This window comes from Nanorana parkeri, unplaced genomic scaffold (assembly GCF_000935625.1).
Source record: "Nanorana parkeri isolate BGI_ZX_2015 unplaced genomic scaffold, ASM93562v1 scaffold969, whole genome shotgun sequence".
Taxonomy (NCBI): domain Eukaryota; kingdom Metazoa; phylum Chordata; class Amphibia; order Anura; family Dicroglossidae; genus Nanorana; species Nanorana parkeri.
The window spans coordinates 447,977-467,631 of NW_017307237.1; the positions used below are offsets into that span (position 1 = coordinate 447,977).

General features: G+C 36.7%; 3 protein-coding genes across 4 annotated transcripts in view; all 3 read left to right on the plus strand.

The window, feature by feature from the left end:
- The window catches only part of LOC108795461 (protocadherin gamma-A4-like), a 290,173-nt gene that overhangs the window by 81,145 nt on the left and 189,373 nt on the right, over nt 1–19,655 (plus strand). Inside the window, exon 1 of one of the 2 annotated variants that reach the window (XM_018566709.1) lies at nt 6,107–8,524. The exons of the other annotated variant lie outside the window; for it this stretch is intronic. Coding sequence (XP_018422211.1) covers nt 6,107–8,524 — 2,418 coding nt within the window. Of the gene's footprint in view, nt 1–6,106; nt 8,525–19,655 lie in introns of those variants that run through there. 2 annotated transcript variants of the gene reach the window in all.
- On the plus strand, nt 456–2,879 carry LOC108795447 (protocadherin gamma-B2-like). The gene has a single exon (XM_018566693.1). It carries the CDS (start codon nt 456–458, stop codon nt 2,877–2,879), a length of 2,424 nt encoding a protein of 807 aa, XP_018422195.1.
- Nucleotides 17,079–19,508, plus strand: LOC108795448 (protocadherin gamma-B5-like). Its single transcript, XM_018566694.1, has one exon. It carries the CDS (start codon nt 17,079–17,081, stop codon nt 19,506–19,508), a length of 2,430 nt encoding a protein of 809 aa, XP_018422196.1.

Sequence of the window (19,655 nt, forward strand, 5' to 3'; positions counted from 1 at the left end):
TATATAATTTTATTAAATTTTGCACTGTTGATCATTCACCAAATAAAAGTACATTTGGATGGTTAATAAGCACAAACTAAAATAGTAAAGCTATAGCAACAGATGTTATTTGATATGATAAATGTACAAAATGACATGTAGTTAGGCAAAATGTAAAATCCTAAAATAGCATTGTCATGAGTTTTACTGAAGGAAACTTTAGCATTGCAGTTCCTCATTTACACCTCACAGCGCCGCTGTTTGACCAGTAAGCAGAAAAATACAGAACTGGAGATCCACTGGTATGTTAATCTTTCACACACACTGCAGATCTGCAAGAAGAGGTACAGCCATTTCTGGATCCTCCCTGGATATTGTCTCTTTTTAGTCACAATGTATTAAATGATACCTTCTTCCTCTCTCACTGGATTACAAATATGAAAAATAGATTTGATGGAAGATTGTAGGTGTTAACAATGGATCAGATGAAGCCAAAGACATTCAAGGGACTGATATGGCAAGTATTATTTTCCTTCTTATTTTGCTGGCTAAGTCATTTAGTCTCTGGTCAAATTAATTATTCCATTAAAGAAGAAATGAGAAAAGACTCTGTTATAGCAAATATTGTAAAGGATCTAGGATTAGATATAAAACAGCTTTCATCTGGAGGACTAAGAATTGTGTCACAAGATTCAGAGAAATATTTTTATGTGAATGGAGATAATGGAAATCTGTATGTGAAGGACAGGATAGATAGAGAAATATTATGTGGGGCATCAGCTACCTGCTTTCTAACCTTTGATACTATGCTTGAAAATCCTTTCAATATTTTCAAAGTGAAAATAGAAATTCAGGATATTAATGACAATTCTCCAGTGTTTTATCCAGAGACCTTCACTATAGAGACAATTGAACTAACATCACCAGGAACAAGATTTGCATTACAAAATGCAGAAGATCTGGATATTGGTGTTAATTCAGTACAAACATATAGGCTCAGTGACAATCCACATTTTACACTAAGTCAGAAGCTTAGCAGTGATGGATTTCAATCTCTGGAGCTTGTGTTGGAAAAATCACTGGATCAAGAATTACAAAATCTTCATGAACTTACTTTAACAGCTTTGGATGGAGGAAATCCTGTGAGAACTGGAACAGCTATATTACGAATCATTGTTACTGATGTTAATGATAATTTCCCAATATTTTCCCATAAGGTATATAAAGTTAGTGTGGATGAGAATAGTCCAGTAAATACTACTATAATCAATGTGAATGCAACAGACAAAGATGCTGGTACAAATGGACAAATCATTTATTCCTTCAGCAAAACTTCAGGAGATGTACATCTTTCTGGCCTTTTTAGCATTGAACCCAAAAGTGGTGACATTAAAATAAACAAAATGTTAGATTATGAAGAGACAAGGAATTATGAACTGTCTGTTCAAGCTAAGGATGGAGGAGGACTTATCTCTCATTGTAAAGTATTGATAGAAGTGATAGATAAGAATGACAATGCACCAGAGATATCCATTACCTCATTATCTTCACCCATTCCTGAGGATTCTGGGCCTGGAACAATGATAGCTCTCATTAAAGTTCACGATAAAGATTCAGGAGAAAATGGACAAGTTGATTGTAACATTTTTGAGGAGACACCTTTCAGCTTAGTATTATCATCTGATATCTATTACAGAATTGTGACTACAAGTAATTTGGACAGAGAGATAGTATCTAGTTATAACTTCACAGTCTTAGCTCAAGATAGAGGGTCTCATCCTCTTTCAAAGAGAATAATAATCAGACTGGAGATTTTAGATGTTAATGACAACCCACCAGTTTTTATGAAAACTTCTCATGCCATTTATATACCAGAAAACAATTTACCTGGAACCCCTATCTACAGAGGACAAGCTTCAGATCCTGATTATGGAGAGAATGCTAAAATTAAATATTCCATATATAGCAAAGAATTGCTGGTGTCTTCTTATTTTTCTGTTAATATGGAGAATGGAGTCCTCTATGCTCAGAGATCATTTGACTATGAACAGCAAAAGGAATTTATAGTACAAGTTAATGCCAGAGATAATGGCTCTCCATCGCTGAGCAGCAATTTAACATTGATAATTCGCATAGTGGATCACAATGACAATGAACCAAAAATTTTGTATCCATATCAAGAAAGTGGGGGATTGGCTGTGTTTGAGATGGTCCCTCTTGCCTCAGAACCAGGATCTTTAATAACAAAGGTGGTTGCAGTGGATGCAGACATTGGGCATAATGCTTGGCTGTCCTATCATTTTATACAAATGTCAGAACCCTCTTACTTCACCATCAATGAACATACTGGAGAAATCAGGACATCACGTCTTTTTCAGGAAAAGGATATACTAAAACACAAGGTTGTGGTTATGGTGAAGGACAATGGAGTCCCCTGTCTCTCGGCTACAGTCACTTTAAATCTTTTTATTGCAGACAGTTTCCAACAGGTATCTCCGAAAAGAAGCAATCCGATCAATGAAGATCCTCAAACCAATCTGCAGTTGTATTTAGTAATTGCCTTAGCCATCATTTCCTTTTTATTCATTATTACTGTAATATTAGGCATAATTTCAAAATGCAAGCAACCAAACCCCACTTCTCTTGGCCCTCTAAATGCAAATTTGTATCAAACAGTTGATCCTAGAATACTCTCTATGTACAGTGATGGAACTTTAACTCTTCCCTATTCATACAATGTTTGTGTGGCATTGGATTCATGTGAAGATGACTTTACTTATGTACAATCCAAACAAGAAGTTCCTGTAGAAAATCTAATTGATGCTGCTGACTCAGGATTTGGAAATGAAAGTGGAAATGGCTCATCTTTAAACAGTGCCAAACAGGTGAGTATACAGTAAATCTTAATTTTTTCTGTAATGGTAAAAATATTTGCTTTCCAAAAGACTGGCAGTGTTTATTTCTCTAAGTTCAAACATATATATAATGTTGAACCCAGAACTGCTTATCTATATGCAGGTGTTTATTAACAAAAGCAGCAGAGCATGTTTACTTTGCAAGGGAATTTCCACTTTAAAGTTTTTTTTTTTACTTAGCTCATTAAATATGGTGAAAATTCACATCGCAAAGAATACCATACAAGGAAAAAACATGAATTGTGCATGCGATTGGATGATTGAAGTCAGTACAGCTTCCCCAAATGTACTAAGCTAAGTTAAAATCCCCTTGCAAAATGAAAATCACCTTGCAAAATGAATATGCTCTACTGCTTTAGCGAATTAACTCCACTATCTCCTGTAGTAAGAGAAAAAGAAAGAAAGGAGGACCACAGAACAGAACCTGATATTGTAGCACATTTAGAGGTGGCAAAAAATCAAAATATATTGATCCATAGTTAAAGTTAGACATGTGCAGGGCAAAAAAAGTGTGTTCTGGATGAAACAAAAGAAAATGAAAGACATTTTCATTTGTTTCATCAATGGAAACTAATTTTAACCCCCTCATGACTGAGGCGTTTTCATTTTTTGCACCCATGTTATATTCCACATTTTAGGCCTGAAAATTATGTAAAACCCCCAAAAATTATATATTTTCTGAAAGCCAAGAGCCTGTAGAATAAAATGTTGGCAGTTGCAAATTTGTATGTTGCACGATATTAGCGCAACTCCTTATCAAACCCCAACATTTTGAGAAAAATTTAATTAAATGCCCCAAAACACTATAAAATACCCATTTTTTAAATAAAATATAAAAGATGAGGTTACAAAGAGTAAATAGATATGCCCAGGATAAAAATTGTGTGCATCCGTGACAAACTTCAGTACCCAAAAAAATCCATAGACGACGCTTTAAAATACTGGCCCTAGAATTATTGCTCTCACTCCGGCATGCGCGGCGATACCCAACATGTGTAGCGCGTTCGTCATTTTCATACGTAGGGGCAGCCAATGTGTGTTTACGTGGTGTACTCTTTATGGTGATGCTGGGTGTCCAAAAGACTTCAGGAGCACCGCTCTGACAGGGAGAAAAAAATCCTTCCTGATCTCCTCAGGCACTTGGATATTCCTCTGGTCAACAATCTCTGGTGTTTTTACTTATACATTTCAAAGTTATATTCTGTGCATTTGGTGAATGCATACAGCTTTTTTAAAACAATTAACTGATCTGGTTAGAACTAATCTCTGAGGTAGCCTATTCCAAATTTTCACAGCACATCTTACTGTGAACTCTTTCCTTATGCAGAGATTAAACCACTTTTCTTTCAGCTATGCACCAATGTTTTCCACACCTTTAGTGAAACGAATCAATTAAGTGAACATTCCCTGTTCTTTGATTTACTATGCAATAAATGTTCAATAAGCTAAGTAAATATGGTAAAGCTGTGTTCACTCCAATCATCCATTCATGTGCTAGCAAAAATCCTGTTTTTTTTAACATTTAGCAGTTTGCACATGATTGGTATTCAAAGTGGACACATCTTCACCTTATTTACTAAGCTTGAGTATTGTTCGCTTTGCAAACTGAGAATATACTTTGCTTAGTGAAGAGGTGTTACTCCTTTAGTAAATCGACCTCAGAGTGTCAAAACCACAATTCCAAAATAAAATGCCAGTGGTTAATATAAGCTAAAGAGTCATTGTACATGTGTTATTTTGATAATGGCGATCAGCAAATCAATGTCCTTGTACGTTTTTTATTATTACGGTACAGTTCTTTTGTCTCATGCTTAGAATGCCTTCATTAGGCATTCTAATGTAGATTGTAGGCACTGTTCCCTGGTAAATGTGTGCAAATAAGTGTCTCCAGAAGCATAATGGCCTTCTGGATTGTATATTTTTTATATTGGGCTTCTAAGTGAATGCCCCAAAAGCCAGATGTGTAAAGCAGCATACAGCCTTTGCCAAACCAGACAACCATTAATAGTGGTCATTGAATCACTGAGCCACATCCACATAGGTCTAGTGGTTCTTGTTCACATTTTAAGCTGACCATACACAAATAGATTATCTACAGATTTTCTATGGTCAGATGGAAAAAGTGCAACATATTCCTCCATCTACGCTAAATTATGTGAATGGAGGAATCTCCCACTGGGCCAAGCTTCAGTATCTTGCTAGTCTGCCCCACTGGCTGTCAAAATATGAGAACAATCTGATTGGATGTAGGCATTGTTCAGATAGGTGTATAGCCAGCTTTGCACACGAAAGGAGTGGCTTCAGTAGAGTACAAAAGATTAGTAGGTAGACTTTAGGCAATGCTTGTTTGGAAATGTATGCAAATAAAAGAACATTACCCACATTTCTCCTTTTGGAATTTGTTGTGTGCATAATTTTGTAAAAATATTTTTGAAACAGTTCTATATTATTGATATTTTGTAACATGCTAATATGAATGGCATAAAATGGCCAATTACTTATTAAAATGTTCAATACATACATTAAATTATTTTTGTTTCTTGGCTGACCCCAGAAATTTCTTAAAATACAAATTTGGTCTACCTGGGTATAAGAAACTTATTAACACAAAAGCATTTAGGTCAGGTCATTTCAGACAATTTTAAAATACAACATACAGAGAAAATGTTTGAGATTGAATTGACATAATAAAGAAATATCATTTTATAAATGATGCATTGATGATCATTCACATACATAAAATATACATTTAGATACTTAATAAACACTGCATGATAACAGTAAACCTCTATTCAACACTCAACAAAGTAAGTTATGACAGTTACAAAAACAGAAACAAAATAGTAAAACTCTAAGATTCCAACAAATGTCATTAGATATGAAAAACATTGAGAATTGTATTTACTTAGGCTAAAATTAAAATCTTATAATAGCCTGAACATAAGTTTCACCAGCATTGCAGTTCCTCAATTACACCTCACAGCGCCGCTGTTTGACCAATAAGCAGAAAAATTCAGAACTGGAGATCCACTGGTATGTTAATCTTTCACACACACTGCAGATCTGCAAGAAGAGGTACAGCCATTTCTAGATTCTCTCTGCAAAAGGTGCTGGATATTTTCTCTATTCATTAACAAGTGGGTGACACAATACCTTCTACCTGTTTCTCTGGATTGCAAATATAAACCATCTTATTTGATAGAAGATTGCAGATGCAGAGAATTGATCAGATGAAGCCAATGACATGCAAAGGACTAAAGTGGCAAGTATTGTTTACCTTCTTGTTTTCCTGGCTTTGTCATTCTGTCTCTGGTCAGATTCGTTATTCCATTGCTGAAGAGATGAGAAAAGATTCTGTTATAGAAAATATTGCAAAGGATATTGGATTAGATATTAATCAGCTTTCACCTAGAAAGCTGAGAATTGTGTCTCGAGACTCAGAGAAATATTTTTATGTGAATGGTGATAATGGCAATCTGTATGTTAAGGACAGGATAGACAGAGAGGCACTGTGTGAGGCATCAGCTACCTGCTTCCTAACCTTTGATGCTGTGGTTGAAAAACCCTTCAATATTTTCAAAGCAAAAATAGAAATTCAGGATATTAATGATAATCCTCCAGTGTTTTATTCTGAAACTTTCACAATAGAGGCTAATGAACTAACGTCACCAGGAACAAGATTTGCATTACAAAATGCAGAAGATCTTGATATTGGAGTTAATTCAGTCCAGACATATGAGCTCAGTGACAATTCACATTTTACATTAAGTCACAAAACTACTAGTGATGGATTTAAATCTCCTGAGCTTGTGTTGGAAAAATCACTGGATCAAGAATTACAAAACATTCATGAACTTATTTTAACAGCTTTGGATGGAGGAACTCCTGTGAGATCTGGAACAGCTGTAATACGTATCATTGTTACTGATGTTAATGATAATTTCCCAATATTTTCTCAAGAAGTTTACAAAGTTAGTAGGAATGAGAATAGTCCAGTAAATACTACTATAATCAATGTGAATGCAACAGACAAAGATGCTGGTACAAATGGGCAAATCACTTATTCCTTCAGCAAAACCTCAGGAGATGTCCATCCATCTGGCCTTTTCAGCATTCATCCAAAAAGTGGTGACATTAACATTATTAAAATGTTGGACTTTGAGAAGACAAGAAATTATGAACTTTCTGTTCAAGCTAAGGATGGAGGAGGACTTGTTTCTCATTGTAAGGTATTGATAGAAGTGATAGATGAAAATGACAATGCTCCAGAAATATCTATCACCTCATTATATTCACCCATTTCTGAGGATTCTGCACCTGGAACAATGATAGCTCTCATTGAAGTCCATGACAAAGATTCAGAAGAAAATGGACATGTTGACTGTAACATTTTTGAAGAATTACCTTTTAGCTTGATATTCTCATCTGATAGCTATTACAGAATTGTGACTACAAGTAATTTGGACAGAGAGACAGTATCTAGTTACAACATCACAGTATTAGCTAGAGACAGAGGGTCTCCTCCTCTTTGCAGTAGAACAATAATCAGACTGGAGATTTTAGATGTTAATGACAACCCACCAGTTTTTATGAAATCGCATCATGTTGCTTATGTACCAGAGAATAATCTACCTGGGGCCTCTATCTATAAAGTACAAGCTTCAGATCCAGATTATGGAGAAAATGCTAAAATTATATATTCCATATACAGTGAAAAATTGCCAGTGTCCTCTTATTTTTCTGTCAATATGGAGAATGGAGTCCTTTACGCTCAGAGATCGTTTGACTATGAACAGCATAAAGAGTTTACTGTACAACTTAATGCCAGAGACAATGGTTCTCCGTCGCTTAACAGCAATTCAACATTGATAATCCGAATAGTGGATCACAATGACAATGAACCAAAAATTTTGTATCCACATCCAGAAAGTGGGGGATCAGCTGTGTTTGAGATGGTTCCTTTTATCTCAGAACCAGGATCTTTAATAACAAAGGTGGTTGCAGTAGATGCAGACGTTGGGCATAATGCATGGCTGTCCTATCATTTCATACAAATGTCAGAACTCTCTTACTTCACCATCAATGAACATACTGGAGAAATCAGGACATCACGTCTTTTTCAGGAAAAGGATATACTAAAACACAAGGTTGTGGTTATGGTGAAGGACAATGGAGTCCCCTGTCTCTCGGCTACAGTCACTTTAAATCTTTTTATTGCAGACAGTTTCCAACAGGTAGCTCCTAAAATAAGCAATCAGATCAATGAAGATCCCCAAACCAATATGCAGCTGTATTTAGTAATTGGCTTAGCCATCATTTCCTTTTTATTTATTATTACTGTAATGTTAGTCTTAATTTCAAAATGCAAGCAATCAAAACCCACTTCTCTTGGACCTCTAAATGCAAATTTGTATCCAACAGTCGATCCCAGAATACTCTCTATGTACAGTGATGGAACTTTAACTCTTCCCTATTCATACAATGTTTGTGTGGCGTTGGATTCCTGTGAAAATGACTTTACTTATGTTCAATCCAAACAAGAAGTTCCTGTAGAAAATCTAATTGATGCTGATGACTCAGGGCTTGGAAATGAAAGGGGAAAGGACACATCTTTAAACAGTGCCATACAGGTAAGTATACAGAAAATCTTCAATGTCTCTGCAATGGTAATAATATTATCATGCATATGTTTTCCAAAACACTGCAAGTGAACAAAACCATGTTCATTTTGCAAGTGAATTTCATTTTTGCAAGTGAATTTCCACTTTAAAAAGGGTTTTGACTTATCCTAGTGAATATGGTGAAAATTCACTTTGCAAAAATACCCAGTCATATGCAAGGAAAAAACAGGAGTTTTGCTTGCACAAGATTGGATAATTGAAGTCAGCACAGTTTCCCCACATTCACTAAGCTAAGGGAAAATTCCCTTTGCAAAATTAAAGTTCCCTTGCAAAGTGAAAATGCTCTATGGCTTTAGTGAGTCAACCCCACTATCTCCAGCAGTAAGAAAAGAAGAGAAGAGGGGACCACAGAACAGAAATTGATAATGTAGCACATTTGGAGAAGGAGAAAAATGTATTATTTGGATCCAAAGCAAAATTTAGCATTTTACTTACCTTTGGAAGGTTGCTATAATCCAGTATAATGCAGTAACAACAACCAAAATAACCAAAATTAAGCTTGTATAGCATATATCTATTTTCGCACAGATCCTTGGCCATAATGTTTATTCACTAAAGCAGTAGAGCATTCTTACTATGCAAGAGTATTTTCACTTTGCAGTGGGGTTTTTACTTAGCTAATGGATGAGGGGAAGCTGTGCTGACTTCAATCATCCGATCATGTGTTTTTTTTCATTTTCTTTGCATGTGATTGGGAAGTCTTTGAATGTGAATTTTTATTCATTAAGCTAAGGGAAAATGCTCTTTTCTTTTTACCATAGTCACAACAGTAATCATAACATAAGCAATCTGACACAAACGTTTTGTCCACAATGTATAACCAGAGTAGGTTATAAGGTTTTATAGGTTTTGGATCAGCAAGGAGGTAGGGGAACAGCCCCTGGATTGTCTTGTTTTCTAATGTTAAAAATTCCCTTGAAAAGTAAACAAGACATACTTTTTTAGTAAGTCAACAATTATAATATTTATGCACTGTGGCATTATATAGATGCAAAGTAGTGACAAGTTCTTTTATAAATGCAAAATTATATAGATTAGAACCTTGGTTCTCAACTGGTGGGTCGTTGGGAGAGGCTCCAAGCGGCCATTCAAAATATGCGGTCGAGTGTCAGCTTGAGGTGGGGTGGGCTGGGGGTATGGCCATGAGGGAGCTCCATCCATATGTGCATTGCTTACAGCTCCCTCGTGTGTCCTGTAGAGGTGACTGGACCGGAGTGACAGAAATTATAGACACCGGCACTCCAAAGTAGAATAACGTCTTTTATTGACGTTTCATGCAACAAAACACTTATTGCAACGTTTCGGGGTCACACAGGATCCCCTTTTTCTGCCTGAATAAGTGTTTTGTTGCATGAAACGTCAATACAAGACGTTATTCTACTTTGGAGTGCCGGTGTCCATAATTTCCTTTACTCTATTCAGACGGAGGCTATCCGTCGACTACTGACGCACCCAACCTATCATTACGGATTAGCGGTAAGGAGTGCAATGGGTACACGGATTGTTACTGGACCGGAGTGACATCACATTCTGGCTCCTGGCACCTCTACAGGGTGCACAAGGGAGCTGTACAAGCAATGCACATATGAATGGAGCTCCGTCACAGCACAGCAGCCCACACTGGACCCCAGGCTCAGGATCCACTCCAGTTCTCTGAAGGTAGGGAGACTGGGTGGATCTTAAAAATGTTTTTACATGTTGGTGTGTGTGAGAATGTGTCTGTGGTTGTGTATGTATGTCAGTGTTTTTGAGGGCCCATTCACACTAGTACCATGTGATTAACACACGGTACCATGCAATCTTACCTACTGTGCATTCTGGTATGGGAGGTGTGTTGCGTTGCCATTCATTTAAAGGGTAACCCAAATGCACCTCCCAAGGACAAATGTGGGTCCTGAGATTACACAGGTTGAGTACCACTGGATTAGAACAACTGTTCTGGACTTGATATTTAGAATCTAACATATTTTGAGGGACATGGAACTAAAGTGATCTGGTTTTAAAACTCTTTAAGAAACATTGGAATGCTAGCATTATATTACCAGTATTTAGGAGAATCCAGATACTTATTAAAGTTAGTACTTACAAAATTGGTATACTGTATGAAATAGTAAATGTGAAATATAATGTAAGTGTAATATCTTTTCTTGTGTTTATCACTCTTTCTCATTATTATATTTACTACTTATGAATTGATTTACTTGCATTGTACATGCCAAATTGCTTGAAATATGGTAAAGCATTTCATGTGCTGGTAAATCAGTACTGATCATTTCTGTGAATTCGTGTACAGTTGGCAATAGGAAACACACTTTCCACAACATGTGTCTGGCCTGGTCTATGTTAATTTGTCAGTATTTTTTCATCCATTAAACAATGTACTCCTGAACACATTTTCACAGTTTCTGTAAATATTACTCAATTATGACATGCTTAGTCAACATGGCAAGATATTCCCAAAAAATGAACAATGGCAAATAATTTTTAAAATTTCCAACTCAAATGGCTTATCTTTAAAAAACATTGCTGTTTCAATTTGTGCTATATAAACCTGCAACTGGGTAGGGTTGGCTTACTATAGAAGTAAAGAATGCTCACAATAAGGTGAGGCTGCATTCACTTCAGTCATACGCAGGCAAAAATTAGATTTCTGTTTTTGTATTGCACATGATAGAGCATTCATATTGAATAGATTTACCTTCTGCACTCAGCTAAGTGAAGGTTTATTTTGTTAGGTGAACAATAAATAATTACATAGTTTATCAGGTTGAAAAAGGTCCATTACTTTCGGTTTCCGGTGCCCGATGGGCTAGACACGCGGACTCGGTTCTCCGTCCCGACGCAGTTAATAAACTGCCTCTCATCCTCCCCGTCTGGGTTTTCCTGACTCCTCTAAATGCCTCACAACAAAAATAAAATGGCCATGGACAAGTTTGTGTCCGGGTCGAACATCACCAAAGGATCGCTACTTGGCCATCAGGAGGCGACCACTGACTCCCACAATATGGCGACTGCTGAAGAGATGACAGTGCAGCCGACGATTCGGATGATGAGTCAAACACCTCTCCTGTGTTCTTAGCCTTAGACTACAGAAACATGCTTCTGAAGTGGCTTCCCATCTCACATCAGATATTTCCACCATGTTAGCAGATACCATCAAGCTTCAATTGGGCAAAATTGCCTCTGCCTTGGAATCTCACTCTAAACGGTTATGTGCTGCGGAAAAATGCATATCTGATTTGGAAGATGACACACGAGATGCACGCCACTCTGTACAACTCCCCTCCCAGAGACTACAGGTCATTGCAGACAAGCTAAATTACCTGGAAAACAGGTTTTGCAGGAACAATCTGTGCATCATTGGCCTGCTTGAATCGGTGAAACCTGCAGATGTGCTGACCTTCTATGCCGTCACTATTCCACATGCTTTGGGCCTCTACCTACAATACGCTGTGGGACCCCGAAGAGATGACAATAAAGCCCAACCAGTGATCGTGTGTTACCTAAACTATGCTGATAGGCACTTGCTATTTTAAACATACAGGATCCAGATGAATCTGGTGGTGAATGGATTCAAGCTTTAACTCTTTGCTGATTATTCTGCTAATTTGACCAAATGCAGAAAAGCTTTTCATGAAGTCTGCCAATCCTTGGTTCAAAAATGCATCCATTTTGCTCTACAATATCCAGCAAAACAACGTGTCAATAATCCAGATGGCTAGTTCTCTTCTTTTGTCTCTGTCGAAAAAGCTTGAAAACATGTGCTTTCTCTAGATTCTACTTCTGCTCCCTTTCCTACCAAGAGTCCTGAAAAAGACTACCTGATTAGCTGCAGAGGCATGAATGTTTTTTGTTTCTCTACCAAATTACCCAGGCGTGTCGGCTTTCCGATCATAGTTCCTATGAGTTGTTTTCCATCTGTTTATGACGACCTTTCTGCTGATCATTTGTCTTTCGCAAGGTCATTGGCTTGTTTGTTTATAGATTCGACCCTACAGGACAAAAGGAAGTTGCCAAATTGCACCTTTGTTCAACTGCTTTGCTATGCTGTTTTGTGCATGGTTTTTGCTGAACTGTTCATTCAATCTTGCTCCTTTACACAGGCGAGATTAGCACAGGGCCTTACTTTCCTCACTAAACGTTTTTCACCACCATACTTCTTCAGTTTTTAATCATCTGATATTGAATCCCCCTTAACTGTAATTTAATGGAATGTAAAAGATCTTCGCTCCCCTGCCAAAAAGTCTTGAGACATCACAAAAAGCTCCACACAGACATTGTTCTGCTCCAAGAGACTCACCTTTCCACACATTTCTCATCTCCAAAAATCATGGGTAGGTCTCGCTATTGGTGCCCCTGCAAATGGTCAAAAGGTTTGAGTCATCACCCTCATCAACAAATCCCTTCCTTATGTTTTACTACATCAACAACATGACTCCCTTGAAGGTAGATGGTCCCAGATTTCCTTGCAGCTAGGATCAACTCCCCCTCTCCTTTTGAAACACAAAGAAATTAACACACTCACCAATTCCTTTCTTAACTTCATTTGGCAAGGAAAAAAGCACAGACCTAGGGGTTAACCTTCCTGATATTAGACTCTATAATCTGGCCAGCATTTCAGGACACGTTAGGGAGTGGCTTTCCCACACTTCCTACTATTCCAACATTGAACTTGAATCCTTTTTTAAGAATGATACAAGATTTCTCCTTCTCATCCCTGCAGAACCAATTTGGCATCCCCACGAAACATTTTTTTAACTATCGCCAACTTAGTTTTTTTTAGTAAAAGCAACCTCTCACCACCCAATTTTGACCTCCGACATCCTACTTTAATTAATTTACTTATATCTCCACCTTCAAAGATATCACTCTCTAAAATTCACAATGCCTTACGTACCCATATACACTCGAATGATACGCAAACCCTGAACTTCATTAAAAAAATGGGCTGACTTGTTACAACTCTCTCCTGTTGATACACACCACATTATCCTCAAAGGATGGATTTGTACCCGAAAAGCCATAATCGGCAAGCAGTGGAGGGAGGTACAATTTAAATGAATACATAGGGCATATTGCACGTTTCATTTTACACTGAAGAAACCATCCGACAATAAACTATCCTCCTGACCGAAATGTAACCATCATACCATTATATATTGTTTTTTAGAGGACAGATAGGGCTATATAATTATATCAAACATGTGTACCAGGTCCATGTTACTATGGTCTTTCTTTTATTTGATTTTCCACTGTGTATAAAAGTTTTACATATCTTATTTGTTCATATTACAATAAACGGTAATGCTTAAACAAATTGGTCAACCTGAGTTACGCCAAAAGAGAAAAATGAATTAATAAATAAATAAACAAGCCTCCATACACAGAACCCTATATCCACAGTTACCCACAGTTGATTCAGAGGTAGGTATTAAAAAAATCCTTGTAATGTACACATGTGTGCCCACAAAAAATTAATTACGTTTAATTTTCATTTGGTTTTTTCATTATTTTACTTTTTCAGGACTTGGGTCCGAAAGTCAATTTGTTTCGAGATTTGGACGATGGGGACAAGAGCCTCTTTACCACAACCCTGACCCAATGGTTATGGGGGGTCTGCGGGTAGTGGGTCTTATTTGCACCAGGGTACCCCTTTAATTAAGGGGTGTCCCGATGCTGCTCGCTGCCCCCCCTTTTGAATACGTAAGGGGTACTTGTACCCCTACTCATTCACTAAAGGGTCACATAGTATTTGAGGTTGAATAAAGACATAAGTCCATCAAGTTCAACCTATTGCGTGTATGCATTTATGAGCAGGTGTGTGCGTGAATATGAGTCCATGTGTGATTTTTTTTCTCTTAGCAATACCTGTACCCCTGTATATTATGGTCTCCAAGGAACTCGCCCAGGAGTCTCTTGTATGATTCAACACTCTTAACTGAAATCACTTCCTGCGGCAGCGAGTTCCAGACCTTAACCGCTCTAACTGTGAAGAACCCCCTGAGCCCTGTATGTTGAATTTTTTTTTTCACCAATTTTCGGTTGTGCCCTCTGGTCTTTGTTACGGAGCTGACTGTAAACAGTTTGTTATTAAAGTTGCTGTCACCCTTGAGTAGTTTGTACATGAAAATCATGTCCTCCCTTAATCTCCTAACCTCCAACGAGAACATATTTAATTTTAACAACCTTGTTTCATAGTTCAGATCCTCGAACCCCTTAATGAGTTTTGTTGCCCTCTTCTGGACTTTTTCCAGCTCAAGGACATCCTTTCTGAGTATCGGTGTCCCTGCAATACATTACCTTTTTAATGCAAGACAGGACTCTGCTTGCTTTGTTTACAGCAGCCTGGCACTGCACGCTGTTCTTCAATCTGCGGTCTATAATGACCCCCAAATCCTTCTCCGTTTCCGACTCCCCTAGTGGCATCCCCATAATTGTCCATTAGCCTATTTTTAACTCCAAGGTGCATTACCGTACATTTATCGACATTGAACTTCATCTGCCATTCTATCCAGGTCCTCCTGTAATGTCATAATGTCTAGATCTGTGTCTACTACCCTCCCAATTTTAGTATCATCAGCAAACACTGAGTTAAAACACTGGGTTAAAAGTTAAAGTAAATAAAGAGACCACACCTTATCTCCTAAGGCAATTGGATATTCTCTGGATCAACAATCTGTGGTGTTGTTACTTATGCATGTCAATAATAATACGTTATATTCTGTGCATTTAGGAATGCATCCAGCTTTTTTTTTTAACAATGAATTGATCTAATTAGAAAAAAAATCCTTAGGTAGCCTATTCCAAATGTTCATAGCTCTTGCTGTGAAATCTTTCCTTATGCATTGGTTATGCCTCTATTCTTTTAGCATTGCACCATCTCTACACCTTTAGTGTATCCACTCATTAGGTGAATATTCTCTCTTCGTTGATGTTCAATAAGCTAAGTAAATATGATAAAGCTGTGTTCACTCCAATCATCCGTTCATGTGTTAGCAATAATCCTGTTTTTTTAATTTCATTTGCACATGATTGATGTTCAAGGTGAACACAGCTTCCCCTTGAGTATTGTTCACTCTATCAAAGTGAAAATGTACTTTACTTAGTGAAGAGGCTCTACTCCTTTAGTAAGTTAACCTCAGAGTGTAAGAACCCCAATTCCAAAATAAAAAGTCTGTGGTCATCATAAGCTGAAGAATCATTGCACTTGTGTTACTTTGATATTGGTGAACAGCAACTTAATGTTCTTGCACACTTTTTATTCTTACGATACTATAAAGGCATTTATGGCATTTCATGTTTAATGCTTATAATTCCTTGGCTAGAGTACCAGTCTAAAGCAGATTTTAGGCACTGTTCCCTGGCAAATGTGTGCATATAACTGTCTATAAAAGCATAAGAGCCTTCTGGATTGTATGATTTTTATATTGGGATTCTAAGTGAATGCCCCATCTGCCAGATGTTTAAAACAACATACAGCATTTGCCAAACCAGACAACCATATATAGTGGTGTTTGAAATACTGTACCACATAAGCACAGGGCTAGTGGTTCTGGTTCACATGTAAAACACAACAGGAGTGGCTTCACTAAAGTACAAAAGATTAGTAGATAGACTTTAAGCAGTGCTTGTTTGGAAACGTATGCAAATAAAATAACATTACGCACAAGTCATTTCTCTTTTCGGAAGGTGTTATTTGCATGATTTTGTAAATAATATTTTTGAAATAGTTCTAAAGTATCTATAGTTTGTAATATGTTAATGTTGAATGGCATCAGGTGGTCAATTACTTCTTAATATTGTCAGTAAATACATGAAGAATTTTTTGTAATTTGACTGATCCCAGAAATCTCTTATTATAGGGAAAATACAAATTAGGTCTTCCTGTATATAAGTACCTTATTTATACAAAAGCACTTCAATCAGACAATTTAAAAATATAATATAAGGAGAAATGCTTTAAAATGAATTAACATAACAAAGTAAAATAATTTTAGAAATGATGCATTATTGATCATTCACATATAAAAAATATACATTTAAATGCTAAATAAACACTGCATGAAAACAGTAAAACTCATCACTCAAAAAAGTAATTTAGGACAGTTAAAAAACAAAAATAAAATAGTAAAACTCTAAGATTCCAACAGATGTCATTAGATACGAAAAGTGTTTAGCATTATATTTACTTAGGCTAAAATTAAAATCTTATAATAGCCTGAACATAGGTTTTACTGAACTAACCACCAGCATTGCAGTTCCTCAATTACACCTCACAGCGCCGCTGTTTGACCAATAAGCAGAAAAATTCAGAACTGGAGATCCACTGGAATTTACATCATTCACTCACACTGCAGATCTGCAAGAAGAGTCACAACCACTTCTGAATTTTATCTGCAAAATATTTTGGATATTTTCTCTGTTCATTAACAAGTGGATGGAACAATACTTCTTCCTGTTTCACGTGATTGCAAATATAATCTTATTTGATAGAAGATTGCAGATGCAGAGAATTGATCAAATGAAGCCAGTTACATGCAAAGGACTGAGGTGGCAAGTATTATTTTCCTTCTTGTTTTCCTGGCTGTGTCATATTGTCTCTGGTCAGATTCGTTATTCCATTGCTGAAGAAATGAGAAAAGATTCTGTTATAGCAAATATTGCAAAGGATATTGGATTAGATATTAATCAGCTCTCATCTAGAAAACTGAGAATTGTGTCTCGAGACTCAGAGAAATATTTTTATGTGAATGGTGATAATGGCAATCTGTATGTTAAGGACAGGATAGACAGAGAGGCACTGTGTGGGGCATCGGCTACCTGCTTCCTAACCTTTGATGTTGTGGTTGAAAATCCTTTCAATATTTTCAAAGCAAAAATAGAAATTCAGGATATTAATGATAATTCTCCAGTGTTTTATTCTGAGACTTTCACTATAGAGACTATTGAACTAACATCACCAGGAACAAGATTTGCATTACAAAATGCAGAAGATCTGGATATTGGAGTTAATTCAGTACAGACATATGAGCTCAGTGACAATCCACATTTTACACTAAGCCAGAAGCTTAGCAGTGATGGATTCCAATCTCTGGAGCTTGTGTTGGAAAAATCACTGGATCAAGAATTACAAAATGTTCATGAACTGATTTTAACTGCTCTGGATGGAGGAAATCCTGTGAGAACTGGAACAGCTATATTACGAATCATTGTTACTGATGTTAATGATAATTTCCCAATATTTTCCCATAAAATATACAAAGTTAGTGTGATTGAGAATAGTCCAGTAAGTACTACTATAATCAATGTGAATGCAACAGACAAAGATGCTGGGACAAATGGAGAAATCCTTTATTCCTTCAGCAAAACCTCAGGAAATGTCCATCCTTCTGGCCTTTTTAGCATTGAACCCAAAAGTGGTGACATTAAAATAAACAAAATGTTAGATTATGAAGAGACAAGGAATTATGAATTGTCTGTTCAAGCTAAGGATGGAGGAGGGCTTGTTTCTCATTGTAAGGTTTTGATAGAAGTGATAGATGAGAATGACAATGCCCCAGAGATATCCATTACCTCATTATATTCACCCATTCCTGAGGATTCTGTACCTGGAACAATGATAGCTCTCATTGAAGTTCATGATATAGATGCAGGAGAAAATGGACAGCCTGACTGTAACATTTTTGAAGAATTACCTTTTAGTTTGATATTCTCATCTGATAGCTATTACAGAATTGTGACTACAAGTAATTTGGACAGAGAGACAGTATCTAGTTACAACATCATAGTCTTAGCTAGAGACAGAGGGTCTCCTCCTCTTTCCAGTAGAAAAATGATCAGACTGGAGATTTTAGATGTTAATGACAACCCACCAGTTTTTATGAAATCGCATCATGTTGCTTATGTACCAGAGAATAATCTACCTGGAGCTTCTATCTACAGAGTACAAGCTTCAGATCCAGATTATGGAGAAAATGCTAAAATTATATATTCAGTGTACAGTGAAGAATTATCAGTATCCTCCTATTTTTCTGTCAACATGGAAAATGGAGTCCTCTATGCTCAAAGATCGTTTGACTATGAACAGCATAAGGAATTCATAGTACAACTTAATGCCAGAGACAATGGTTCTCCATCACTTAGCAGCAATTCAACATTGATAATCCGCATAGTGGATCACAATGACAATAAACCACACATTTTGTATCCATATCCAGAAAGTGGGGGATCAGCTGTGTTTGAGATGGTTCCTTTTGCCTCAGAACCAGGATCTTTAATAACAAAGGTGGTTGCAGTGGATGCAGATGTTGGGCACAATGCTTGGCTGTCCTATCATTTCATACAAATATCAGAACTCTCTTCCTTCACCATCAATGAACATACTGGAGAAATCAGGACATCACGTCTTTTTCAGGAAAAGGATATACTAAAACACAAGGTTGTGGTTATGGTGAAGGACAATGGAGTCCCATCTCTCTCGGCTACAGTCACTTTAAATCTTTTTATTGCAGATAGTTTTGAACAGATAGTTCCTAAAAGAATCAATCAGATCAATGAAGATCATCAAACTAATCTGCAGTTGTATTTAGTAATTGCCTTAGCCATCATTTCCTTCTTATTTATTATTACTGTAATGTTAGTCTTAATTTCAAAATGCAAGCAATCAAAACCCACTTCTCTTGGACCTCTAAATGCAAATTTGTATCCAACAGTCGATCCCAGAATACTCTCTATGTACAGTGATGGAACTTTAACTCTTCCCTATTCATACAATGTTTGTGTGGCATTGGATTCATGTGAAGATGACTTTACTTATGTACAATCCAAACAAGAAGTTCCTGTAGATAATCTAATTGATGCTGATGACTCAGGACTTGGAAATCAAAGCGGGAAGGATACATCCACCAGTGCAATACAGGTGAGTAAACAGTAAATGGTAAACTTTTCTAATGGCAATTATACCAAAATGCAAGTTTCCCAAAACTTTGCCAGTTTTTATTAAGTTCAAATGTTTATCCTCAACTTGATTACAAAATTATATATTACATAAATCATATATGAAATATATATATACATATAT

Excerpts from the sequence above, each read along its gene's own strand:
- LOC108795447 (XM_018566693.1), top strand. The coding sequence starts at position 456 with ATGGATCAGATGAAGCCAAAGACATTCAAGGGACTGATATGGCAAGTA.
- LOC108795448 (XM_018566694.1), top strand. The coding sequence starts at position 17,079 with ATGCAGAGAATTGATCAAATGAAGCCAGTTACATGCAAAGGACTGAGG.